General features: G+C 39.6%; 1 protein-coding gene across 1 annotated transcript in view; it reads left to right on the top strand.

Annotated features, from left to right (window-relative positions):
- The first annotated feature begins 1,153 nt into the window (after positions 1–1,153).
- NIPAL1 (NIPA like domain containing 1) overlaps positions 1,154–18,474 on the top strand; it is a 20,308-nt gene continuing 2,987 nt past the window's right edge. The window contains exons 1-5 of the mRNA XM_004382931.2: positions 1,154–1,296; positions 8,953–9,219; positions 11,941–11,997; positions 15,243–15,333; positions 17,737–17,897. Of these exons, the coding sequence (XP_004382988.1) occupies positions 1,251–1,296; positions 8,953–9,219; positions 11,941–11,997; positions 15,243–15,333; positions 17,737–17,897 (622 nt within the window). The 5' untranslated portion in view covers positions 1,154–1,250. The remainder of the gene's footprint in view (positions 1,297–8,952; positions 9,220–11,940; positions 11,998–15,242; positions 15,334–17,736; positions 17,898–18,474) is intronic.

The raw sequence follows: 18,474 nt of genomic DNA, 5'->3' as shown, positions 1-18,474 counted from the left end.
CCTCTGATTCCTCATTTGTAAACTGGAGGTTAATAGACTATGCTGTGAGATTAAATTAGTTAATACACATAAAATGCCTACATGTTTATGGTATAGCTAGGATACAATACATGTTGTTAATTGCCCTCATGCAGAATAGAATGAGACACTGGCTGGTCCTGAGTCATCCTCACTATCGCCAGCATGTTCACCATCGTTGCAGCTATTGTGCCAATCCACCTCACTGAGGATTTCCCGTCCCTGCTTGGCCCTCTGCTTCACCAAACACAATGTCCTCCTCTAGTGATTGATCCTGCCTGATGACGTGTCCAAAGCAGCAAGAATGACAATGTTCTGTTGTGATCCATGAGGTTTTTATTGGCTAACAAGAAGTAGATAGCCAGGCCTTTCTTCCTTGTCTTAGTCTGGAAGCTCTGCTGAAACCTCTGCATCATGGGTGACCTTGCTGTGGAAATATCAGTGGGTGGCATAGCTTCCAGCATCACAGCAACATACAAGCCACCACAGTACGACAAACTAACAGATGGACGGTGGATAATACACGTTAGTTGTTATTGTTTTGGGGGAATACGTGGTTTGAGTTTGGGCATTGCCTTTCTCTTAAGTGTTTACCTCAAAAAACTATCCGACTTGGAAAACAGGGGAAAAAAATTTGTTGGTTGGAAATGGGAAGAGAAGCGCTGAGGCAGAAGCTGGTAATAATAGCACAGAAGGGCAAAGTCCATCCTAAAGCCCTCAGAATAAACTTTAGCGGGGAACCCCAGAGGCCAGGTAACTTTCATACAAAGAAGCTAACATCTGAAGGCTTAAAAAACCAACAGGACTCAGAGCAGGAGACATTTCAACCCCCAAGGAGCTAGAAGAGGGCCTTAGCACAGCCTTTATGCCACCAAATTTCCTGGAGCGTTTCCTTGGCGGCCTCCAAGCTCCAAGGGACACTGTAGCCCTATAAGTGGGTGTGTCTGTGTTTTCTCGACTTTGCCGCTGAGCACACCTGGCCCTCTCGCTAGTCACACCTGGGCCAGAGGCCGCCGCCAGCGCAAGCAGAATTAGCCCTGAACCCTCGCGTCGGGGGAGGGGGGGGGGCTCTCCGGAAGTGCCACGCAGTCCTCCCCATTGGCTGAGGCTGTTCCGGGGCGGGGTCGGCGCACAACAGCTCTGCCCGAACAGCGGTCCATGGGGCGAGGAGAGGCGGCCCAGGTGGGTGAGACGAGCGAGCGCCAGCACCTGGGAAGCCCCATCTGAGGGTCATGGCGGGACAGGTGAGGTTGCCGCACGGAGAGCCCTGTCGAGAAGGTGAGTGTCTGCCCCCAGGCGGGGGACCAGTACCTGGGTGGCAGACAGACCAGATAGGCGGTCCCGGGGTTTTCGTGGAGTCGCGAGAGGGTGTACTGACTCTCTGCATTCATTCATGTATTCATTTAGCTAGCCAGACAGCCAGCCAACAAATATTTGAGTGCTTACGATCTGCCGGGCTCTGTTTGGAAGCCTGGGCGAACAAGACAAATGTGGTTCCCTCTCTGGTCCCGAAGGCACCCCAAGTAAATTACAATGTGCTAAGTATCGTGACGCGGAAATTCGGGGTGGTAAGGAAGGACTCCCACGTGCCACGTGCCGTTTGAGAAAGACCTTTTTCTCCGGCTCAGACTCACCTCTAGAGTCCGCCGTCGACGTCACCCCTTGCACAAGGGGCGGGCCCCGGGAACCCCGCCGGAGTTGGGTGCTGCGCCCTGCGGTGGTGCCGCGAGGGGCAGACACCGGGGGAAGGCTACCACCTGTCCCCGGCGGAGCGCACTGGAACCCCGGTGGCCCTGAGTCTCTCCACTTGCTTTGAGATGAAAACGTCTCCAACGCCACTGGCCTCACCTCTTGTCTTGCTGTACCGTCACTTCTCGGCTGCTTAAGGCGCGAGTAACACAGGAAAGGAGATGGGGAACTGGGCGCGGTCATTAGTAGGTTCTAATTACCGCTTTTTGGGCTGAGGTTTCAGCCCCGACCCAAGCTCTGTAAGATCGCTTGTTGCGACCCTTTCCCGGCTTTTGCCACACTGGCAGACTTTCTGCAGTCTCAAAATCGGAGTTGTAAAGGCGCGTGTGAGCCCGGCTAAAAGGGCTGGGCGCGGGTGGGTGGCAAGCGGCGGTGAGAGGTGTGATAAGAACTATTTCTTTCTTTCCATTCTTGCTGACAGCTTTCCCAGTTTCCTCTCCTCTTGGCTTTTCCATCATATTCCTTGATAAGGAGAGGGAAAAAAGCAATGAAATAGTCAAAACTTTGTCAGTAAGAGAGAACAGGCACAAAGAAAATGTCTGAACAATCCAAACTGTTCAAAAACTGAGAATTGGGAGTTGGTTGCTAGGCAGCTGGGTCTAGAATTATTTCCTAGATACTCAGGTTGTGTGCCCTTTTTCTAAGTAATTCCTAAGCTAGTAAGTCAGTTACCAATACATCCACCCTTGTTTACCCAAGGATCAGTGAGTATAGAGGATGTGTGAATTATAACACTTATGCGAACTTCGGGATGTTTTTCCTGTTTCCCTCATGCATTTAGTTCCAAAAAGAAATATTCAAGCTCAGTGGATAATACTTTTGATTAATTGTGGTAATTAGTAGTGTGGGAGGCAGGTGGGAAAGACTTGAAAGAAATCAGAATCTATATTATCAGTAGTGGGAAGTCACTGGTCTTTGGCATCAGGCAGTCTTCTCAGATACCACTTAACTTTCTTGAGCCTTTTTTTGTCTGTAAAATGGAAATAATGCCTATAATTTACAGTTGTGAGGAGTCAGTGGAAATGGGATTACATATAGAACACATAGCTCAGAGCCTGATATAGAGTAAAGGCTCAATTTTTCATTCATTTATTAATTCACTCATTTTTTCAAATAACAAGCAAGAGTCCCATGTGCCAGGCACTGTTCTAGGTGCTGGGATAGAGGGATTTGCAAGACAGTCTGGTCCTGGATTCTAGGACTAGGTCCCTGCCCTCATGCTTACAATTTAGATGGCAAATAATAGGCAAGAAACAAATGAATAAAGAAGGTAATTACAGATAGTGGTAAGTGTCCATGGATAATGTATTAAGAGAGTTGTGGATGTTTAGATTGAATAGTCAAAGAAGGCCCCTTGGTCAAAGATTAGACTGGACTATGCGACATAAGATGATACTCATGAAGAGTGTGCTTCTTATTCTTAGCTCAAGTAGATACATGAGACTAAACGGGCAGTTCCTGTCTGGAGGTGTGATGAGAAGGCAGAGAGGGTCAGGAGCTGGTTGAATGGACACAGGAAATCCTAGGTGGAAAGGAGGAGTGTGCTGTCATAGTACAGGGAGAGCAACTAGGGTCACATACCAATGTATGTATAAATTTTTATATGAGAGACTAACTTGAATTGTAAACTTTCACTTGAAGTACAACAATTAAAAAAAAAAGTTTGCAACACCCAAAAAGAAAAAAGAATGCCCCTTGGACAAAATGATATTCAAGCTGAGACCTGAATGATAAACAGTCTATCCTGAGATCTGGGGATAGAGCATTCCAGCTGGACTTCCATGATGAAAAAGTCAATCCCATACTTTGGTTTTTACTTTTAAAACCAGGGATGCTTCAAAAGACCTCCTAGTCCAAAACCATTTCAAAAAACAAATTTAAACAATATGTAGACTTGTGTCTGTGTGTGTGTTTCCATTTAGGTTTTTGATACTGTAGCACATGTTCTACATGTCTCAGTTTGGGTCTGACAGCCAATAGAGCTTTATTAAATGAAAATATGGTGCTGTGAAAATATAAGAGAGACAGCCATCACCTACGAAGCATCAACTACTTATCTCTAACAATTAGTAACTTTAGTAATATGCAGAGTGTGAAAACAGCATCAGTTTAGTATAGAAAATCTGATGGTCAATAGTCCTTTCAGGGTACTTGGCATAGATTTTTCACTTTTTTGTTTAATCAACAGTATTGTCTCAATTTTATTTTGGTTAACTGACATGATTTTTTTTTTCTTACCCAGGCAGAGAATTTATCTACTGACTTAATTCCCAAATTTGCTGTAAATTACTCATTCTGCTCCCTTTATTACTGTCTGTTCCCTCACTAAAAATGCCAGCTCCATGAAAAAAGAGACCTTTAACCTGTCTTGCTGACCACTATGTGCCAAGTTTTTGTAATAGGGCCTGTAACACAGGAAGTGTGTGATAATAATTTGCTAAGTGTTGAATGAATGATAAGGAGTCCATCCTGAGATCTTGGGATAGAGCAAATACCTAATATAGTGGGTATTGAATGAATACCAAACATAATTGCATGGTAGCTATTCAACAGCTATTTTGTTGAGTGAATACATGAAATAGATATATGGATATACTATGTTGTTATAAAGCTATATTGAAGCTGTAAGAGGAGCCCTGGTGGCTTAGTGGTTAAGAGCTCAGCTGCTAACCAAAATGTCGGCAGTTCAAATCCACCAGCTACTCTTTGGAGACCCTATGGGGCAGTTCTACTCTGTCTGATAGGGTCGCTATGAGTCAGAATCGATTCTACGGCAATAGGTTTGGTTTATAGTACTTACTACTCCTAAGACACAATGTACTTATTTATTCATTTGTTTATTATCTATCTTCCCTCTTTCCCCCTAGAATATGAAACTAGATATTTTGCTATTTTATTATTCTCTGCTGTATCCCCAACTTCTAGAAAATGCCTAGCATCTAGTAGCCAGTCAGTAAATATTTGTTGAATGAATGAATGCAAAGAAGGCTAGTGTTGCTGGAGAGAAGTGGGTAAGGGGATGTAATGCAATATGATGTCAGAGGTGAACAATCAGAGCATGTAAAGCTTTAAAGTTTAGGTTTAGGAATTTAGATTCTGCTATTATTGTGATGAAAAGCTATGGGGGACGCTAAGCAAGGAAGTGACATAATGTATTCATACTGGCTGATGTTTGGAGAATAAATTGTAGGGGAATAGAGTCCTTCCTATGTTAATACGAATAGGCAGGTATGTCAGTCAGCTATTGCTGCATGGTAAGCAACCCAAACTCAGTAGCTTAAAACAATTGTATATTCTTGCTCGTGTGTCTGTGGGTCAGCTGGGGCTTCACAGATCTAGGCTGGGTTCACTTGGGTAGCTCTACTTGGGCTACAAGTCCAGCTGGGCTTGGCTTTCTTCATATGGATGACCTCACATCTGTTCAGTTTATATTCTGGGACCCAGGCTGAAGGGGCAGTAGCTCCTCAGGGAAAATCCACTCACTGGTAATTACTGAGGTGCAAGAGGGTAAGCCCAGCCACATAAGCACATTTAAAGCCTCTGTTTGTATAACCTCTGCGGCATCCATTGGCCACCAAGTTACATCCAGCCCTACGTCAGGGGAAGAATACTCTGCCCACAGTGGGAGGGGAACAGGAGTGAATATTTGCTAATACTGCAAACCAACCCTATGGAGCAGTTCTTCTCTGTCCCATAGGGTTGCTATGAGTCAGAATCGACTCGACGGCAACAGGTTTTGTTTTTTGTTTTTGTTTTTGTAATACTGCAAATTATCACAGCAGAATAGATGGTGAGGCAATGATTTCCTCAAGCTGGAAATATCTTGCAGTGATTAAAAATGTAGCCTATGCAATCACTGACATCTTAGAAACCAGGCATTCTATTCCATGTAATAAAGTGATCAACTTAAATTATTATTCTCCATAGACAAATATAATCTGAACCTGATTGCCGTCAAGTCGATTCCAACTAATAGTACTTCATAAAATTTTATTTTTCTGAAATGGAAGCAATATGAGCCTGGAAATCCAGTTACTTGGCCCTGGTTTGGGCAGATACATGACTTTGACAGTCGCTTAATGGCTTGGCATCAGTTTCTTTAAAATATCTTCCAGCTTTCAGTGTCTATGAGCTTAGGACTGGTCCATCAGCAGCATTTATGGGCCACCAGGCTTGTAAGCAAATTACTCTGGGAACCAAGATAGCTTATGATCGAACCACAAAATTAATAGAAGGTGAAACTCTGAAGACATCCTCAGAATCATGGAGTCAGACTCCCTCATTTTAGAGATGTAGAAACTGAAGCCAGAAGTGATTACTCAACTTGTCCATGCGTACAACAAGTTAGTAGTAGAGCTTAAGGTGGGGAAAGACATATAATCCTATAGGAAATTTGTTTTAAATTTTAAAGTAATCTGCGCCTTTGTGTATAAACTTGTACATGTACGCTAGTAGATATGTATTAAGTTGAACCATATGAACCTGCTGTTTTTGTAGGGTCAAAAATTGTCAAATATTGTCAATTTCATATGGTTCAAAGTTGTATAAGAATGTTAGTAATACTATTTGTAAGAGCAAAAACACTAAATTACCCAAATGTGTATCAACTGTAAAAGAGAAAAATTGTGGTATAGTCATACAGAGGAATTCTGTAGAACAGTGGGAAAAAACAAACCCGATGGCCACGTGTGTCAACACTGATGAATCTCAAAAACGAACTAGTCACCAAAGAATACATACTGCATGAGTGCAATGTTATAAAGTGCAAAAAGAGGCAAAACTAAACAATTTATTATTTACAGAAATAAGCATATAGGAGAAAACACTTTTTAAAAAAAAAGTTACGTTAAACACAAAATCAGAATAGTTGTTACCTTTGAGGAATAATGTTTTATTTCCTAGATTGGTTGGTTGATACACCAGTGTGTATTGAATTATTTTTCTTTATAACTGACATATATTTCCTAAATATTCATTACTCAACATTTAGTAAAATAAGTAATGCAACATCAGAGGAATAATACGTGCATCCTGTTGGCAAGGGTATAAATTGGTACAGTCACTTTAGAAGGCTATTGGTAGTGTCTATTAAAATGAAAAATAATAAATGCATTCAATTTTCTCTTTCTATGGTGCATAAAGCCTGGATTAAACTCACTGGATAATTACTTTGCTTACTCTGATCCTAAGAAACCAACTCTGATTTTGAGATCTCTCTGATTCCCCGAGACACCACTAAGTCCCTGCCCACACATACGACTCCATCCCTCTCTCACCCTCAGCTCCACGCCACTCCTTATCTACCCACCATTCACTCCTTCACTTCCTCCTTCAGTCACATCTGTCACTGGCTTACTCTGTAACATGCTCCCAAAGCATAAAACAATTCATGCATGTTCTAAGGTCAGTAACCAGACGAGATTTTTATTATTTTTCTTGCCATAAAACTTGCAGCCTTCATGTCTGCTACTTAGAACGAGAACTTGCAAAATGTAGCAAAGATGATATGATCCCCCTTGTCACCCTCCACCCCTACACCCTCTGTAAATGCTGGAAACATTTTGCTCTGACAACAGCTTAGAAAGAATATTGTTTCACTGGAATGAGATCCACCCACATTGATTTCAGAGAGGAAGTTTTGGAATGGTTATGTTAACTTCATATTAAGCGACACGAATGCAGCCGTGGAATTCACTGGAAAGTCAAGTCACATGTTTTCTCGGAAAGGAATGTAACTGAAATTCTTACTAACAAAAATATCCACAATTACTTTCCATTCTTGGAGTTTAGATGAGATGAATAATGCCCAGAATAAGATTTCTGCAGACTGGCTTGCTTGAAAATTTGTGATTTGAGAGTATACTAAAACAAATTCCCTGAAAATTCCTCAATATTACAGGATATCCCTGATATAATATCGTTTTCCTTAGACAATTTAGAAGTTTAATTCAGAATTTATTCTGTATCTCTGAAACAAAGTTGGTTCATAACCCAGATTACAGAGATGAATGAAATAATAGTCATGAAAACTTTGAATTCAATTATTTTACCATTTTCCAGACTTGAGCTTTATGGCTGTTTCTTAACTTTGCTTGTACTAAAATTCAGATGACCTCATACAGCTTTACCAGGAGGCCACTGATCCATTTATTGAAGTTTTGTTTTTAAGAAATCATTTGGTCAAACTGCCTTTTGTTGTCGATCATATGCCTTCTTGATATTTGTGGGATGTAAAACTGATTTTTCTTTGATTTCTAAAATTGCAGTCGATTAATTCTCCTTTACCCCTTTCTGTTTCAAGTAATTCATAATCAGAAAATATGCATTTTCTTAAAGGAAAAAGAGTTGGGAAAACAGAAAATCTAGCTACAATGTCACCTTGTTGATATCTTTTCATGTGGAGAGCAGATTACAAATAATTTCTTATCATAGAGTGTAAATGTTTTCATTTTGTGTTTTAGTGTTCCGAATTCCAAGGCACTTATAATAATGAGGTTGGCTCAGTGAATTCACATGCTTTTTTGAATCTTATTCTGAAAAAAGTCTACTAATGTTTAACTCATTCTCCTATTAGATTCTGTTTTCTTTGAAGTCCCTGGCTAGTGCAAACGGTTATGGCACTTGGCTGCTCATCAAAAGATTGGAAGCTCAAGTCCATCCTGAGGTGCCTCAGAGGAAAGGCCTCGCAATCTACTTCCAAAAAAATTGTTGAAATCCTTGTGGAGCACAGTTCTACTCTGACACACATAAGTTCTATTTTATTTAGGAAAAGGTAGATTAATAAGAGCTGAAAATTCATTCTCTTCAGGGAAGATGGTATGGAAAACTAAGCCTACTTTTAACCATGTTTTCTGAAATGCATGATTTATACTCCACTAAATAGGCAAGCCAGGTGTACTTGCTGCTTCAGCCAGTTGCTGCTTTGCTGAAACAAAGAACCAAGTATTGCCAGATCTTCTAATTTATAAGAGGAATCCAGATTTTCACCTGAAATCTCTCATTTTTAAGTGCTGACAACTAAACAGTTTAAAAAAACATTTTTAAAAGCCCGTGCACGACAAACTGAACATGTCTACAGACCTGTAGACATGCAGTAGAAAGAGTACCATCCACTCAAGTCTCTGTTTCTTGGAAAGACGTTAAGCATCAATACATCTCCCTTTTGTTTTTTAACTTTTTTTACAGGTGACATACTGTCTCTGGTCTGTCCAGACTCTTCCCAGGCTTGGTGTGAGATCATGAATGTGTCACAGCTGTTGGTTTCTCCTACCCTCTACACGGATCCAAATTCCAGCATTACCAACTTTAGCATTTCTGCAAACACAGAAAATAAATACAGTCTGTATGTGGGCTTGGTACTGGCAGTAAGTTCCAGTATTTTTATTGGCTCCAGCTTCATATTGAAAAAGAAGGGCCTCTTACAACTGGCCAAAAAGGGAGTTACTAGAGCTGGTAAGAAATGGATACAACTAACAAATTCAAATTCCTAACTGCAGAATCAATCTTATTTTAAGACTACAATGCTACAGCAATTATATTTTACTGTCTCTGTTTATGTTGGTGTCCCTGGGTGGTGCAAATGGTTAACGTGTTTGGCTGCTAACCAAAAAGCTGGAGGTTTAAGTCCCCCAGAGGTGCCTCTGAAGAAAAGTCTGGTGATCTGTTTATGAAAAATCAACCATTGAAAACCCAGTGGAGCACAGTTAAAGACAGGGTTGTCATTAGTTGGAGTCAACTCCATGGCGATTTTTTTTTTTTTTTTTTTTTTTAATCTTTGTCTCTATTTCCTTGTTAAAATTCTCTACTCTTATTTCCAACCTTGAGCCCTGTGCCTCGTTTAAGGTGAGACTCAAATTAGACTTGTTCTTGCTTTTGGAAGTTTAGTGTGTAGCCTAGGTTCTTCTTTCATAGCTTTCATTCTGTAATTTTAGTTTCCAAAGTCAGATCATGTCACTCCCCTGCTAAAAATACTCCAGTGGCATTTCTTTGCACTCAGAATAAAATTCAAACACCTGACCACTGTCTCTGACCTCGTATATGATCTGGCCCTCTGGTACCTCTCCAGCTTCATCTTGTGCTACCCTCCCAGTCCCTACTTTTCCCTAGTTCTTAGAATATACCAAGGAACTTCTTTCCCTCCTCAAGGTGTTTTCCCTTTGCCTGGAATTCTCTTCTCCCTGTCCCTCTTTTTGCTGACTCCTTCTCGTCCTTTAGACTTCAGCTTAATTATCATCGCCTCAGAAAGACCTTCCTTGACCATCCTCTCTGGGCAGGTCTCCCCTGCCCCTCGTTATTCTCTATCATTGCACTAATGGTTTCCTTCATTGTACTTAGGATAATTTGTCATTGTATTATACATTTATTGTTTATTAACTTATTGCCTGCAGGTTTACTTGTTTATTGATAGTAGATTCACAAGAGCCAGGGACCTCGCCTAGCACAGTGTTTGGCACCCAATAAATATTAAATCGATAAATGGATAGCAGTAGAATTAGGTTACCTATTCATAGTGACATTTCAGATGCTGAGTAGCTCTGCATGAGTAGCCTTCATTAACCATGAATTTTCCATTCATTTTAATGAAGTATAACATAAAAACCATGAATTTTCCATTCATTTTAGTGAAGTATAGTGTAAACTAGCTAAATTTTGTTCAAAGGTTCATATGGAAAAGTAAATGGCTACACATTGTTCAGACAAGTTTATAAAAGAATACTATTGAGGGAAGATTTGTACTATCAGAAAGCAAAACATACAGTAATGCTATCTTAATTAAACAGTTTGGTACTGACATTAAAACAAATAGACAAAATAATAAAATATAATTGAAAACTTATGAGTAAACCTGAGTACTTATTTCCATCTACTCTGTGATAAAAAGTGGCGTTACAAATCAGTAGCGAAAGAATGAATTATTTAATAAACAAGTATTGAGGCAATTGGCTAAAATTACAGGAGGAAAATTTGAGTTCTACCTTATCACATTCAGCAAAATGAATTCCAGTAGTTTAAAATGAAATAGTTTTTTTAATGTTAAAAGAAGACCTTTCTAAGCATACAGGGAAGAAGCTATTCTTTATAAAGGAAGAAATTATCTGAAAATTTCCTATATGGAAACACTTTAACTAAAACTAAAAAATGACATATGGGGGAAAAATACAAAATATATGAGAAAGAGTAGCAGTTAAGATCTATATTATATGAAGAGTAATTGTAGTCAACAAGAAAGAAATTAGTACCCTAACAGAACATAGTGAAAGCGCATGAACAAGAAATACACAGAAGAAGAAAGGTAAATGGCCAGTAAATGTACGTTAGTAAATGTCACCTCACTAGTACCCAAGAGATACCGACTATATAACAATGAGCTCCTGGGTTATTGCCTACCAATTTAACAAGGATTCTTTTTTTTTTTTTAAGATAATGTCCTTTGTTTGTAAGGGGGCTTGGAAAAATAGCCCTCCCAAACATTGCTGGAGGCAGTATAAATGGGTATAAACTTTCCTGAGAGCAACTTGAAAAAGCTTAAAAAATGATAATATTTTAAAGCCTAATAATTCAACTTCCATGAATTTATCTTAAGCAAATGATTAGGGATGCACACCTAGATTTACATGTTGGTATAACGTGCCGTTGAGTTGGTTCTCACTCATAGTGACCCTATGTACAGCAGAACAAAACACTGCCTGGTCCCGTGCCATCATCACAATTGTTGCTATAGATTTACATACTCGGGTACTAATTTATATGATGAGAAAAAAAACTAGAAACTATATATACATATAAAGTCCCATACAGGTTAAGTAAATGATAATATGCCAGGTTTTGGAATAGATTTCAATCATTAAAAGTTTAAGGATATGAGAAAGTATTCGTGATATATTGTTAAGTTTTTTAAATGCAGTAAATAAGTTAAAAGACTTCAGATTTACTAACTTGGTCTTAAGCCTTGCCTTTTCCAGCTGTCATCCAGTACCCTTCCTAGAGGTCAATTCTTCAATTCTTCCTCTAATTTAGAACTTAATTCTTTTTTATTGTTATTATTGTGATAAATATATAGGTAAGAAAACATTTACCATGTCAATAATCTTCACATGTATAGTTCAGGGACATTAAATATGTTCATCACGTTGTTCAACCAGAACTTAATTCTTAGTTTTATTATTTTCCTAGGGCAAGGTGGACATTCTTACCTGAAGGAATGGCTTTGGTGGGCAGGGTTACTCTCAAGTAAGTTCTTAATGCTGACAATAGTGTTTGCTTTTAAAATGATAAATAAATTACATGGAATTTTTCAGAATTGGTTAATTTATCTTCCTGGCAAGAATGGAATTTAAATCTAGAGATTTTTGAGTGGGTAGAATACATTGTCTTACATATACATCATATTTGTTGTTGTTAGGTGCCACCAAGTCAGTTCTGACTCATAGCGACCCTATGTATAACAGAATGAAACACTGCCCAGTCCTGCGCCATCCTCACGATAATTGTTATGCTTGAGCCCATTGTTGCAACCACTGTGTCAGTCCATCTCATTGAGGGTTTTCCTGTTTTTCGCTGACCCTCTATCTTACCAAACATCATGTCCTTCTCCAAGGACTGATCCCTCCTGATAACATGTCCAAAGTATGTGAGATGCAGTCTTGCCATCCTTACTTCAATACTGTCCTAAAATACAAAAGAAGTTGACATTTAAGATATTATGTTTTATCACCAACTTCTCTTGTATTTTCTCCCCACAGTAATTGAGAAAAATGCTGTTTTTTCCTATTTTCTCAGCTTCTAATTCAAATCTGTGACTTTCTTACCTGCGTATTTTCTAAGGAAAGGGCACACTTTCCTTGCCAGCATCGAAAAATGAATAAAATAAAGGCCTATCTGCCTGGTGTGGTACTGAAAAGATGGAGAGGAGGTGAAGTTTGTCAGCATTATCCTTCCTCCCAGACTTGCCCCGAGGATTAAATGAGGCATTGTGGGATGTGAAAGCACTTTGCTGAACAATGAATAAGGAAGACCAAAAAAGAATTGATGCCTTTGAATTATGATGTTGGTAAAGAATATTGAATATACCATGGGCTGCCAGAGAATGAACAAATCTGTCTTGGAAGAAGTACAGCCAGAGTGCTCCTTTGAAAGGGGGATGGAGAGACTTTGTCTCATATACTTTGGGCGTGTTATCAGGAATGAGCTGTCCCTGGAGAAGGACATCATGCTTGGTAAAGTGGAAGGTCAGCGAAAAAGAGGAAGACCCTCAATAAGATGGATTGACATAGTGGGTGCAACAATGGACTAAAATATAGCAATGGGTTGTGAGGATGGCACAGGACCAAGCAGTGATTCATTCTGTTGTACATAGGGTCGCTCACTATGAGTCGGAACCAACTCAATGGCACCTAACAACAACCATCGGATGAAAAAATGGAAGGCAATGTTTTCTCCCTCGGCCACTTTCACTGATTTCTATCTCCTTCCGAACTCCTGAATTTTCTTAAATCCAAACCTGAAACTTCCAAGGGAGGACAACATGAAGTATTCTTTGATGCCACTTGCAAATCTTTCCCCTCTGCAGTCAGAAGTCTTAAAACTTCCATGTATTTTCTCAACCAAGTAACAAATTTCAGTATTTGTGAAGTCTTGCTATAGGAAGGAATTGGGTAACTTTAATAAATGGTGAAATCTAAAAGGACGATGAATAAAAATAATTGTATACAGCCCTTTCAATTTTCAAGGTACTTTCACATTCATTTTCTTACTTTATTTGAATAAAAATTGACAAGGGCAGTACTGGTAAGATTCCAGATCAATATATAGATGACTCTATCTCCTTTTCTCTCTTTTACTCACATCCCTCCACCCCTCACCCATACTTTAGAATGAAAATACAGTTGAAAATGGCTACAGAGAGATAAGCTTAAGGCTTCAACATTAGAGATTTTATTTAATGACAAATACATAGTACCTTAATCATGAAATCAATAATTTTCTGGAAAGCCATCTATACAGATAAAATATAAATAATATAAATTCTTCAAGGAAAACTTAACATCCTAAGGAAACTGCCATGGCTCTTCTTAGGAGAGCAATCTCCGAATTATTCTGTAATTTTAGGTTTGTTCTATGATGTTTTGCTAAAGCAGGGGACTCCTGCAGGTTTGGGTGGGAAGAAAGAAAAGTGTGCTGGTGTCTTTTATGCATATAAGAAGCTCTCTCTACAATAAATGTTTGCTTGGCATAGTTTGCTAACATGAAATACTACATTCTATGGGCAAGTGTCCAATTGTGGCCTGTGAGGACTATTTGGCCCCAATACAAAAGCCTAACTCTTGAAGGGATTTTCTTAGAAGTTGTTGCATCACAGTGCCTCTTGGAAGTCTAGAGTTCTGAGATAAGAAAGAGATTACATTCACGAGTATGTCTTTAGGACTTTACAACAGCTGCTTGAATGTCCTTGAGCTGCTGACATACTTAAGGGGTTGTACATAGTCTGCAATTCAGCAAGACTAGACTACATGGGCCTGTGGTAGACATTCCTGGCTATCCCCTACCTGGACTCTAGAGCGCTACAAAGCATTATAATTTTACAATTTTTTTCTTAATTTGAGGAACAATTTGGATTCTTGAGCAAATAGGAAGATTCTGTGCTTACTTCAAAGTTATTTCTACTAGATTTCATCAGGATGACCAAATATACTTTTGAAACTGGCATAACTAAAAGTCTCTGTTGAAAGTCATTTAAAGTGTGTATTCATCTGTCACTATATTCAGTATAACTGCCAGAACCATTTTTTGCATTACTTAAATTTATAAACAAAAAAAACCCAAAACAAACAAACCAATTACCATCAACTCTGTTCTGATTCAAGGCAACCCCATGTGTGTCATAGTAAAACTGTACTCCATAGGGTTTTCAGTATCTTTCAGATCTTTCAAAAGTAGATTGCCAGGCCATTTTTCCAAAGCATCAGTGTGTGGATTTGAAAGTTTTGCAGTCTGTTTAAGAACACTGGGCAGCAAAAATAGTTTGCCCTAGGCTACTAACCAAAAGGTTGACAGTTCAAACACACTGGTGATCTGCTTCTTTTTTTGTTGCTGGGTATCATCGAGTCAATTCCAACTCATGGTGACCCCATGTGACAGAGTGGAACTGCCCCAAAGAATTTTCTTGGCTATAATCTTTACAGAAGCAGATCTCCAGTTCTTTCTCCCACTGAGTGGCTGGGTGGGTTTGAACTGACAGCATTTCAGTTAGCAGTGAGCACTTAACCACTTGCACCAACAGGGCTCCTTACTATAGAGATTACAGCCAAGAAAACCCTATGGAGCAATTCTAGTCTGTAACACATGGGGTGGCCATGAGTCAGAATTAGCTTGACAGCAACAGGTTTTATCAGTTTATTGCTTTGCATGTGTCACATGTTTTTCTCTTTTGATAAATTAATCCTTCTTTCATTTTTAATCTTTTGCTTACTTTCCAGTGGGAGCAGGAGAGGCTGCAAATTTTGCAGCTTATGCTTTTGCACCTGCCACTTTGGTCACTCCGCTGGGTGCCCTGAGTGTTCTCGTAAGGTATGTGAACAATAAGGAGCTTGACTTCTGTAGGTATTTTCATCCCATGACAAATTTAACCACAAGAGATATACTGCTGTTAGAAAACAAACAAAAAATCACGAAAATAAGTTGAGAAGTCTATGATATAAATAGAAATAGAAAATAAATACCAAAAACGAAAACCAAATCCTTTGCCATTGAGTCAGTTCCAACTCATAGCGAACCTTTAGGACAGAATAGAACTGCCCCATAGGGCTTCCAAGGCCGTAAATCTTTACAGAAGCAGATAGCTACATCTATCTCCCGCACAGCAGCTGGTGGGTTTCAATGGCTGACCTTTCAGTTAGCAGCCAAGGGCTTAGCCACTGTCGCCGCTAGGGTTCCTAGGAAATAAATAGATTGTCTTATTATTGTTATTTAGAAAATCCATGGGAGAGTGAGCCTGGTTTTCTACTACCATGAAATAATTATGCATTATGTTGTTGAATGCCATCGAGTCGATTGCATCAAGTTGATATTTGTGATGATACAGTGAAAACTGGCAGATTTTTTTCTCTCTCCACCTAAACAAATTGCCACCGTCCTTTTAATGCTGTTGCTTACTACTTAATGATAGTAGTTATCGGGAGATTTTAAAAAGCATTGTGTTTGGGTGAAATTTCAACTCTCACTAAAATTCTCAGATTGTCTGCTGGTTACATCTATTTGGATATCTCAGTTTCTTTTTGTACTGGAAACAGAATAACTTTCCTGTTTCATAGAACGTGGATCTAATTTTTTCTGAGTTGGTCTTTGTTATGATCCCAAATGAATATGTTCAGCGAGCCCAAGAACTCTTTTATTTTGAGGCTAAGCTACTTTTTTTTTTTATTGTTGTCTTTTTCTTTTCCTTTTATCACCATTCATTACCAATCTCTAGTAAAAAGCTTATAGTGGACCTGCCTGTCTCCTTTTACCTTCTTTGTAAGGTTGCTGTGAGAATGAGTGAGTTCATACACTGTCTGGCACTTAGTAAGTACGTAGTGAATGATGGGTAGTGAGATTGCTGTTAATATCCATTGAGTTGGTTCCGACTTGTGGACGCCTTACGTATAACAGAACAAAACGTTGCCCGGTCCTGTGTCATTTTCATGATCTTTGGTATGTTTGAGTCCATTTTGCGGCTGTTGTGTAGTATCTTCCAACCTAGGGGACTCATCTTCAGCACTATCTTGGACAATGTTCTATTGTGATGCATAAGGTTTTCATTGGCTAATTTTAAAGTAGATCACTGAGCCCTTCTTCCTAGTCTGCCCTCATCCGGAAGCTCCACTAAAACCTTTCCACCATGGGTGACCCTGCTGGTATTTGAAATACCATTAGCATAGCTTCTCTACAGCAGCATGTAAGCCACTACAGTATGACAAATTGACAGACAGGTGGTGGTAAGTAGTAGTAGTAATTTTCATTAAAGCTGCAGTCCTCACAAGGGTGACTTTGGAAAAGCACCGTTAGCTGATTCCAGTCTTGGGGACCAAATGGACATTGATAGTGTGCTCACAGGAGTGCCAGGGTAAAAGACAAAGGAGGCTGGTGTGCAGGAGCCTCAGCAGGCCTACTGGTGTGCAGGAGCAACAGGATGGTATACTCTGGTGTCCTGGTGGTGCCAATCTGGAGCTTCCTGGGGCCAGGGGCCAGGGCAACTGAAACAGTGGGAGCATTTGGATGGGTGAGAGTATCAGGGCTGTAGCAGCTGGTAAGGAAGTATTTCAAAATTTTGACAACCCATATGGCTATACTGGTGAGTACCTAAATATTAGCCCTAAATAGAGTAATTCTTCCTTAGGCTTATGACTTTTCTTTGAATCTCTCATAGAAACACACATTCTAAATACATCATGCCAGGAAAATGTAAAAGATCTTCAGTTTGCTTGACTTTGCAGGATAAAATAGGAAAATTGAAAATGAATCAAGTGAGTCCTCTTAGAAGATCATGGGGATATTAAAGGGGTATAAAGTATCTATTATAACTCTTCAGATACAAAGGCTTTATAAAAGCAGTGTAGTAGATTTGCTTGAGGAGTCCTGGATGGCACAAACAGTTAAGTGCTTGGTTAGTGGCTGAAAGGTTGGCAGTTCAAACCCACTCAGAAGCACCTCAGAAGACAGGCCTAGTGATCTGCTCTGAAAGGTCACAGCTTTGAAAACCCTATGGAGCAGTTCTCCTCTGTACACATAAGGTCTCCATGAGTTGGAATCGACTTGATGGCAACTAACAACAACAGATGTGATTGACTGTCATTTCTGGGGTTTAAATTCAATACAGTTTTTCCGTGTCACAAAGCATATTCCACATGTCATACCACGGTGTGATTTCTGAGCTTCTATGGAATCAAAAGTTAATTCAACTAGAGTGATTGTTATTTTTTTTTCCCCTAACAGTGCAATATTGTCTTCCTATTTTCTAAATGAGCACTTGAATATTCATGGGAAAATAGGTTGCATATTAAGTATATTGGGGTCAACTGTGATGGTTATCCATGCCCCTCAAGAAGAGGAAGTCGCTTCTTTGCATGAAATGGAAATGAAATTGAGAGACCCAGGTCTGTGATTCAGTCTAAAGACACACTCAAATCTGCTCCGCTCTCTCTCCTCAGCAAATGATATTTTCAATAATATTGTAATAGGCTTCTTACAAGCCTGCTTGTGGGATGTGAGACACGGTAAGTTTTGATTAAGAGTCTTCTAAAAAGGTGACAGAACTTATTTTTGTGTTCATGCTTCCACTGTACCACAATGAAAAGGAGAGATGGAGGTGGTAGAGGCAAAAGACTTGTACTCAGTCCCAAACTGTTACCACTTTCTCCCTCTGAAAATAAAAAGGCAATCAGACAATACCTGCCCTACTTCATATTGTTACGTTTCATGGCTTCATCGTTGTTCTTTATCGTTGCATAGTATTCCGTTGTGTGGATATACCATAATTTCCCAGTCTGTAGGTTGTCTTTTGACTCTTTTGGTGAAGTTTTTTGATGAGCCTATGTGTTCGATTTTTAGGAGCTCCCATTTATCTAGTCTCTCTTCTGGTGCTTGTGCATTGTTACTTATGGTTCGTATTGTGTTTATGCCATGTATTAGGGCTCCTAGCGTTGTCCCTATTTTTTCTTCCATGATCTTTAT

This window comes from Trichechus manatus, unplaced genomic scaffold (genome assembly GCF_000243295.1).
Source record: "Trichechus manatus latirostris isolate Lorelei unplaced genomic scaffold, TriManLat1.0 scaffold00101, whole genome shotgun sequence".
Taxonomy (NCBI): domain Eukaryota; kingdom Metazoa; phylum Chordata; class Mammalia; order Sirenia; family Trichechidae; genus Trichechus; species Trichechus manatus.
Note: the sequence above shows the minus strand (reverse complement) of the source record. Positions and strands in the feature narration are given on the sequence as shown.